The sequence below is a fragment of the Stylophora pistillata genome, chromosome 3 (genome assembly GCF_964205215.1).
Source record: "Stylophora pistillata chromosome 3, jaStyPist1.2, whole genome shotgun sequence".
NCBI classification, from domain to species: Eukaryota; Metazoa; Cnidaria; class Anthozoa; order Scleractinia; family Pocilloporidae; genus Stylophora; species Stylophora pistillata.
In genome coordinates this window covers 20,180,402-20,190,000 of record NC_142521.1, presented here as the reverse complement: position 1 = coordinate 20,190,000, position 9,599 = coordinate 20,180,402, and the positions used below count along the sequence as shown (strand labels likewise).

General features: G+C 41.9%; 1 protein-coding gene across 1 annotated transcript; it reads left to right on the top strand.

Moving 5' to 3' along the window:
* The first annotated feature begins 3,006 nt into the window (after positions 1-3,006).
* Positions 3,007-4,409, top strand: LOC148734961 (uncharacterized). Its single transcript, XM_088755174.1, has 2 exons — positions 3,007-3,705; positions 4,081-4,409. Exons 1-2 carry the CDS (start codon positions 3,405-3,407, stop codon positions 4,143-4,145), a joined length of 366 nt encoding a protein of 121 aa, XP_088611300.1. The 5' UTR covers positions 3,007-3,404; the 3' UTR covers positions 4,146-4,409.
* The last annotated feature ends 5,190 nt before the right edge of the window (positions 4,410-9,599 follow it).

Below are 9,599 nucleotides of genomic sequence, written 5' to 3'. Positions count from 1 at the left end.
CTAGAGATGTGTGTCGTGTTGAATTCTTAAAGCTATATTGCAACATGTGCTCGATCAGAGTGAATATGGGCGATGCCCTGAAATAAGGCACTGTTGAGTAACGAAAAGAAAAAGGCATTTTAAGCTAAACTATTGTTTATAACCGTTTTGGATTCAAGATGACAAGAACTGTCTCCTTAAAGAAAGACAAGTTCTAGAAACAAGCCTGAGAAAAAGTGCAATTGGAAAGGCATTGGCCAATGATGATCCGTCTGCAAAGAAACGGTTCACACAGGCACAGAAACAGCCATCAAGTTCAAAGAACTGCATAATGACAGAGGAAGAAAAAGCCAAACAGAAAGCCAAAAAGGCTAAGGAAGCAGAAAAATTAAAGGCCAAAAGAAGGAGAAAGGCAGAAATCGCAGCCAAAATTGCTGAAGCATCTAAGAGAATTTCTTCTCAAAACCTGCAGTCAGTTAGCAATCCACTTCAATCTATGGAGATTCATCACCAGGGTAACAGTTATAACCATCCTCTTTACCTGCCGGCTTTCACAAAACCACCACAGGCAAATAGCAGTTCTTCTTCTCGACCTTCTGATAACCATGAGCTTCATGATCATCAAGAGGATGACAATACTGATCTTGCCCCTCCGGCCACAGCTACAGATCACAAAAAAAAAAACCAAAAAAGAAAAAGAAAACAGCACAACGACCAACTCCTTCCTTGTCAAAACCAACAACCTCAAGGGACAAATCTACCAAAAAACAGGCAACACATGTTTTAAGTGATGAAGAAGATGACTGTGATGAAAATGTGGTGATCACAACATCATGTGACAACATGGACTGCAAACTGTTGCTACTGGAAAATAAAACCCTAAAAGAGAAAGAAAAGAAGCTACAGGGGAGGCTTGATACTGCAGGTAAGGATTTATTAACAGCACATTCTTATTAAAAAGTATACCTATATTAGTTGCACTTTATTTTAAAAAAAACCTATCTTCAAGTCAACAGCTGGAAGACATGATGGCCTTATCATTCACGCAACTTTTGATGGATATCAGTGATATCGAGTCAGCACGATCGACACCAGAGAACCAGGCTGTCCGAGTTAAACTTAATTCCTGGCCTTGGGAAGAACCCAATTTACTCCCACAAGGATATATAACACTGCATTACCAGCAACACAATGCTTGGGGATCGCCCCATCCTCGGAGACCCAGGGGCTGTGGGTCGATTTCAAGTTAGGGCATGAAGAGCCCCTGGGGTCATTGTCTCACAAGACTAGTTCCAAACGGTCGCAGTCGTTCTGCCATCTGATTGGTGCCAGAAAATCTTTGTGTTTTTCTGCCCAATCAGAGTGAAGTGTACTTTGGAGTCCTTTCGTGTGTTTTAACACGGACATAGACTAATAGCTTAGTTGCTCGCTATGTTTGTTTGGGCTGTGTGACGGAGATTTGCCTGAGGTGAAAAGTTTCAGTCTCAGCACACAATGTAAGAGAAATCGATCAGATTGTCCGCGAAAATCGTACCGTAAATTATACTGAATAATTTCTCAGGTATCACTAGAGAACGTGTTTTAAAGTTTGTGAGGTTTGTATACAACACGATGGTTGCAGTCATCGATATGTCGCTTTAAATGTTAAACAAGATTTAAGCTTTGCCAATCCCGTGAAGTTATTTCGTCGCACGGGCCACGCAGGTATGTCGAGCAACTAGCGCTTTCGCTTACGTAGCTTTCTCCTTTCTGTGCGCGCCAAAATTTAATCTTCGCTTTGTAGTAAAGTCGTTCACAATACAGCTTCAGTTCGTGGACGACCTCCAGCAAGCGCTTAGAGAAAGCTTAGTTGTGTTTCCGATTAACTAATTAAAATCTGAACAAAAAAACTTATTAACGAGAACATCGTGGGAAGGAGAGATTTGTTCGGGCAGTTACTGAAGGGGTTTGGAAAGAGTTTAATCTTTCAACTGCTTCCTAGAGTGTTGAAATTCTTGAGCTAGGAAGGCCACGGATTCTCTTCTAGTCCCTTAGTCATTGTCATTTCACCTCTTCTGTTGATTGTTGAAGACCAAGTTAAATACCTTTGATCATTGGGAATCAATCTGATGCTGCGTTCAATGGGAAAAACAAAACCAAAGACCAAGAAATATTGGATGGAAAGGGCGGGTCTGCTTTATTGCAAATGTCAGCTTAATAGTACAGGGTCATCTACCCACATCTAACAAGCAAAAGTTTCCACGCTTAGCTTTTCTTTTTTTTCAAGCGAAGATGAGATTAGATTTTGGCACGCACAGAAAGTTGCGCAAGTACTAGTTGCTCGACATACCTGCGTGGCCCGTGCGACGAAATAACTTCACAGGATTGGAAAAGTTTCAGTCACAGCAAATTATGCAAAAAATCTAGAAAGATTTAAGCTTAAATCTCATTTAACGTTTAAATGTTGTATGCAAACTTCGCAAACTTTAAAACACGTTCTCTAGTGATACCTGAGAAAGTATTCAGTATAATTTCCGGTACGATTTTCGCGGACAATCTGATCGATTTCTCTTACACTGTGTGCTGAGACTGAAACTTTTCACCTCAAGCAAATCTCCATCGCACGGCCCAAACAAACATAGTGAGCAACTGAGAAATTAGCATTTGTCCGTGTTACAACACACGAGAGGACTCTAAAGCACACTTCACTCTGATTGGTCAGAAAAACACAAAGATTTTCTGGCACCAATCAGATGGCAGAACGACTGCGACCGTTTGGAGCTAGTCTTGTAAGACAATGTCCCCAGGGGCTCTTCGTGCCCTAACTTGAAATCGACCCACTGCCCCTGGGTCTCCGAGGATGGGATCGCCCTGCCATAATTAGACTAGCACGTAAAAGCAGGAGGAGCTCTGACGATCAGATTAACTGCATTACTAGCCAAACTCTGTTGTTAATTACCTGTTTCTAATCATATAATTCCTACTACTCAATCGTAATTTCTTTTTTCTTTTTTTTGCTCTTTTTTTTTGTTTGATTGTTTAGGAGTCTCGTTACTGGAACATTAGTTCTGTGAGATCTCTCCTACCAAATTGTTTTTGGCAAAGTTTATAAATAAATAAACAAATAGATTGTGTGGTGCTGGGTCTTATTTTCTACACATGCATTATTGACATAGCGGCCCTATATCAGCGAGACTCAGTCACCACTAACGTAACCAGAACAACATTTCACATATTGAATTTTGATTTTGTCACACTTTAAACAGACATGTTTGTTGAAATTTAAATTTGCAGTAAAAGCCAAGTCACTGACTTCTATCATGGCAAGGTGGCCGGCTGCTGGTATCACTGAACGTGAACTTGCTGCTGAGCACCAGGTAATTTTCTTAGTTTTATTAATTTTGTTGACCACAATCATAACAGAATTCTCTTTGACAATGAAATAAATGAAAATGCTTTTAGATATATTGAAATCAGTAACAGACATGCAAAGCAAGCAATTAACTGCCAACACTCCTTTTCTTACAGATAAAAGAGAGTTCTTTGATGGGACTGGCATTTTCTGGTATGGAAGCCAACGATCCATCTACTCTGCATGCAGCAAATGGGAAGAGTATGTCAATCTTGTTGTTGATATATTCTTCTCCAAAAAAGTGCTTAAAATTTCATGTGCAAGAGGACTTAACAAGGGCAGAAAACTAAAGGAAACTGTGCCTCTTTGTCAGCCTATAGTTGAGGCAATTATTGGTAAGTTCACAAGTGAAACTGTGTTACGCTATTTCTTTTTTTAAGTATGCACTTGAAAGCACTGTACATGTCAGTTCTTGATATTTTTACATGGATCCTGCCACACATGCCCTCAATGGTTTAGTGCTCTACTGCAGATTTGAGAACTTGGCCAGGGCACTGCATTGTGTTTATGGCAACTGGCACTTAAGAGTTTAACCTTAAGAAATGATGAAATTGTCATGATTAGTATTTATATGTCGTAGAAAGTTTTGTATAGTTGTTAATGTTGCATTTATAAATGTTGAGTAAATAATATTGTTTGATGCCTTTTTCTAAACAGCTCTAGAATGACTTATGCAGGTAATCTATTTGTTTGTTGTCTGTATTTTACAGGGAAGGTCTATGCAAGGTTTCAGCCAACCCCAACTGTGGCACAAATAACTGGAAAGACAAATTAAAAGTGTACAGAGGCCTTTTGACCAAAACGTGTACCGCTTATGGCCATAAACTAGCTGTAGCGAAGTCAAAATTTGAGCACTTGAGTATATCTTTTCCTTTAGATTGGCGTCATGTCATTACAACTAAAGCTAATGTCTATTAATTGTAATTGTTAAGACTCGTATTATTAGCTTTGTGTTAATTAATTATAGCCATTGCATCAGATTGTACTTGAAGACACTGTAATATCCAGACCAATAAAGTATTTGCATGATTGAATAAAAGTATGATGATCGTGTGTGGGGTCATATATTTCTAAGCTATTTGCTAAAATTGAGGGTGAAATCATCTTAAGTTTTCTACGACAAAGGCCAATTGCTTCATTACGTGGGGTCTATATGGTGGCTCGGATTTGCACCAAATAAATGGTTCTTCAAACGAGGTCACAAAAATAATGATGTTGCAGTTTCCTTCCATATCTTCACCATATATAGCTTTACTCTGGAAATGGTGAAACAGCTGATTTCTGTTAAACCTTTTTCCCATGTTTTTCCCATATATGGTCCATATCAGGAAATCATGCAACAATGATTTTTGCTTGGTTTCCTTCCATATTTTCTCCATATATGATAAATATCTGGAAATGGTCCAAAAACATATTAAATACATATTTTTCTAACTATGATAATGTCAGTAAATTTTAAAGTATTATGGTTTTAACCTGGCCATATAATTGCCATTCAATTCCCATAACAACCCCACCTTTTGTTCCAGATAATTTCCAGCTTTGGTCCATATATGGCCCATATTAAAATTTTGGTAAGGGAAATAAAGTTGCTGTTGTTGTTGTTGTTGTTGTTGTTGACTCTAAACCTGCCGGGGGACATTTGATGAAGATGTGACATTCGTTAAACACTGACCAACAGCAAGGGAACTGCCACATCTGCACCATATCAAGCACCTTTTGTAGTGTATGCGGTTGGTTCTCGTAAGCATGCGCACGTGTGCGCATTAGGTATTCCATGTGCTTTTCAAATAAAAAATAAAAACCGAATACATGACAGTGGCGACGAGGATAAAGTCGTAGGAGACCGTCGAAAATATGACTGCTATCGGGAAGATAGAAAGTTTTGATGAAACACAGGAGAAATGGGAAACCTATGTAGAACGGGTGGAACAGTTTTTCTTAGCAAACAACATCGATGAAGACCGCCAAGCGCCAACCTTGTTAAGCTTGATGGGCAGCAAAACGTACACATTGTTGAGAGATCTTTTTACACCAGATAAACCAGCTACGAAGAGCTTCCAGGAGATCGTCACGACTCTTCAGCAACACTTAAGTCCTAAACCATTAGAAATAGCGGAGCGTTTTCGCTTCTACAAACGGATTCAGCATGAAGGAGAAACTGTCTTGACCTATGTAGCAGACCTGAAGAAATTAGCAACCCACTGCAACTTTGGGGCCAACCTTAACGAAGCTTTTACGAGATAAACTGGTTTGTGGCCTTAGAAATGTGCAGATACAAAAACGGTTGCTTTCAGAAGCCAAACTCAAATATTCCAAGGCTTTGGAAATAGCGATAGCAATGGAAACGGCTATTCGCGATGCTGCGGAATTACAAAGTGAGCTTCAATCAGAACCTCGCGTTGACAAGATCTCAGATAACCACACACAAGCGCCATCGCCGAACCCCACCACTAAAGTTTGCTATCGATGTGGGGGAGACTCGCACGCAACGCACAATTGCAGATTCAAGGACCAAACATGTTATCATTGTGGGAAGGTGGGCCATATTTCAAGAGCTTCTCGCTCGAAACAACAAGGTAAGCCAAAACAACCACCGAAACCACCGCTTAACACTCAAGTCCATTCTATTGAGTACAGTGAGAGCGATGAATTTGAATATGTATTAGGAAACATACAGATACACAATGTAAGCAAACCGAGCAGTACAGTAATCTGGATCGATCTGAAAGTGGAAGGTAAACCACTGAAAATGGAACTGGACACAGGCTCAGCTGTGTCGATTATTCCACATAATTTGTACAGGGAGAAATTTCACGACAAGCCCTTGCAAGAAACTAAATTAATGTTGAAAACCTATACTGGAGAGAACATTTTCCCAGCTGGAGTGCTGAAGGTAAATGTTGAGTACAAAGATCAGCAACCATTGCTGTTGGATCTGTATGTGGTTAAGAACTAGGGCCCTGTGTTGATGGGAAGGGATTGGCTTCACAAGGTACGCCTAGATTGGTATGCTATTAAGTCATTGAAAGCTTCACAAACCCTATCAACTACTAAGGAGCAGCTGCAAACCATGCTAGACAAATACTCTGATGTTTTTGAAGACAAACTTGGAACGTTCAAATCAGCTAAAGCAAAGCTAACCCTTAAAGAAGATAGCCAAGCCCATTTCTGCAAAGCTCGTGCTGTGCCCTATGCCTTAAGGCCTAAAGTTGAAGAAGAGCTAAGAAGACTTCAGAATGAAGGAATTCTCACGAAAGTTGATTGGAGTGAGTGGGCAACACCCATTGTACCCGTCCCCAAGAAAGATGGATCAGTCAGGCTTTGTGGTGATTACAAGGGCACGGTAAACCCAGAACTACAGGCTGAACAATATCCCTTACCCCGCATCGAAGATATCTTTGCAAAGCTTGCTGGTGGACAGAAATTCTCAAAGATTGATCTTCGCCAGGCATACCACCAACTAGAGATGGAAGAAGATTCCAGAAAATACCTCACCATCAACACACGCATGGGGTTGTTCCAGTACAATAGACTAGTGTTCGGCATCACTTCAGCACCCGCTATCTGGCAACGCACCATTGATCAAGTGCTGGAAGGGACATCTGGCACAAGCTGTATACTTGATGACATGATTATCACTGGAAAGAGTGATGAAGAACACCTGGCTAACTTAGAAGAAGTCCTTCGACGGCTACAGTTTCATGGTTTGAGAGCTAACAAAGCCAAATGTGAGTTTTTCAAGAAGATAACCTATTGTGGACATGATATTGACAAGGATGGCCTTCACAAGTCTACAGCAAAAGTAGAAGCGGTTTTGGAAGCACCACGCCCAAACGACGTAGCTGAAGTAAGATCATTTCTCGGGCTAATCAACTACTACCATAGGTTCTTACCTAACCTGTCGACAACTGTCCACCCCTTGACTCAACTCTTGGGAAAGGACCACCAATGGAAGTAGACAGAGCAATGCGAGGCAGCATTCCACAAGGTGAAAGAAATGATCACTTCAGAGCAAGTTCTCACACATTATGATCCCAGTCTGCCACTTAGGCTTGCTTGTGACGCATCCCCCGTAGGCATTGGAGCAGTGCTTTCTCATGTAATTAACGATGGTACCGAGCGACCTATAGCTTTTGCTTCAAGGACACTGACAAAAACTGAGCAAAAGTATGCGCAGATTGACAAGGAAGCTTTGTCGATAATCTGGGGTGTCAAGAAGTTTCACATGTACCTGTTTGGCCGTCCTTTCACTCTATACACAGATCATCAGCCATTAACTTCAATCTTTCATCCGCGGAAGAGCATCCCCGTGGTCACCGCAGCACGTCTTCAACGTTATGCCTTGTTCCTGGCAGGCTATGACTACTCCATTCAATACAAGAACACTAAGGTTCACAGCAATGCAGATGGTCTTTCCCGCCTACCATTGTTAACGGAAGCCAAAGATGAAGAAGTGGTTGACCCAGTGGGTGTATATAATTTGATGCAGTTTGACCCTTTGCCAGTCACAGTGGACAACGTTAGACGAGAGACACAAAGAGATCCTGTCTTGGCCCAAGTGCATGAAATGACCAGGAAGGGATGGCCAAACAACCATGACCCTGTACTCAACCCCTATTTTGTTCACAAAGATGAGATCACGTTACAATCAGGCTGTTTGATGTGGGGAATAAGAGTAATAATACCCCCACAACTACGCCCTCAAGTTCTCAAGGAACTTCATCAGGGACATATGGGAGTCGTGAAGATGAAGGCCCTGGCCCGAAGCTACACCTGGTGGCCTGGAATCGATAAAGAAATTGAACTGTCTGCTAAGTCCTGCCCAGGTTGCCAACTAGTACAGAGGGAGCCCAGTACAGTGCCAGTGCACCCATGGGAATGGCCTTCGTTGCCCTGGCAACGAATTCATATTGATTTTGCAGGTCCCTTCCTTAACAGCATGTTTTTAGTGGTAGTGGATGCACATTCACGTTGGCTAGAGATAGAGAAAATGAACACTACAACTTCAGCGAAAGCCATTGAAACCCTTCAGAAGCTGTTTGCAAGATATGGCGTACCAGCCCAGTTAGTGGGTGATAATGGGCCTCAGTTCACATCAGAAGAGTTCCAGCAATTCCTTAAGAGAAACGGCATCAAACACATCACCTCAGCACCTTATCACCCTGCTACCAACGGCCTAGCAGAACGTGCTGTCCAGAGTTTCAAGAATGCCATGAAGAGTGAAACTGAAGTGACATCTTTGAACATTAAGTTGGCGAGATTTTTGCTAACTTATAGAATCACCCCCCACTCAACCACTGGAGAGCCACCGTCCCAGTTGTTTTTGGGAAGAAGATTACGCACTCGACTGGACTTGTTAAAACCAGATCTCTTCATCCAGGTAAACAACCGTCAGATAGACCAGTCTGTTGCCAAGAGTGGTTCTGTAACAAGGCATTTTGCCATTGGTCAGAGGGTGATAGCACGAAATTACACTGGAAAGTCAAAGTGGGTACCCGGTATTGTACATGCACGATTGGGACCCCTGTCTTATGAAGTGGAGATTGGGCCTAACCTAGTTTGGCGTCGACACACGGATCAACTCCGAGATTCCAATGTTCCTGTTACAGACAGACACCCGCCAGTTTCACACCCCTTGCCTTTTCCACTCCCAGCCACAACCACTGATCACCCAGTAGCTGAACTACCTGAACAGACAGAAGTTGTCTCGAGGGAGACAGACTGCCCGTCACCCAAATACAATCCAGTGGCTGAATCGTCTGCTAGCAGCTCACTGACCCAGATTGAACATGTTCCTGTGAAAAGATACCCTTCCAGAGTGCGGCAACCCCCAGTTCGGATGGATCTGTGAACATTGAACTACCTTTTTTTTTGGGGGAGGGGAGTTTGAGACTGGATTTCTACTGATAGCATGTTGCGTTGAACTTTTGGGAACTTTTAAATTCTTAAGGACTTTAGGGGGACAAGAGACTGGCTTACAGGGGAGGTGTTGTAGTGTATGCGGTTGGTTCTCGTAAGCATGCGCACGTGTGTGCATTAGGTATTCCATGTGCTTTTCAAATAAAAAATAAAAACCGAATACATGACACCTTTTCTCTAAAAGCTTGTTCATTCTTGGGAAAATGGTTAATGACACTGTCATTCCAAGGATTGTTCACAATGATCTCAAACACATCTTCAGTAATGGCTGCAACAGTGGACACACCTACTCCAAACATTTCTGCTA

What these genes read in the sequence shown, in the direction of transcription:
- LOC148734961 (XM_088755174.1), top strand. Translation starts at nt 3,405, where the DNA reads ATGAAAATGCTTTTAGATATATTGAAATCAGTAACAGACATGCAAAGC. An exon ending in TATAGTTGAGGCAATTATTG is followed by an intron (nt 3,706 to 4,080) that starts GTAAGTTCACAA and finishes TGTATTTTACAG; the next exon opens with GGAAGGTCTATGCAAGGTTT.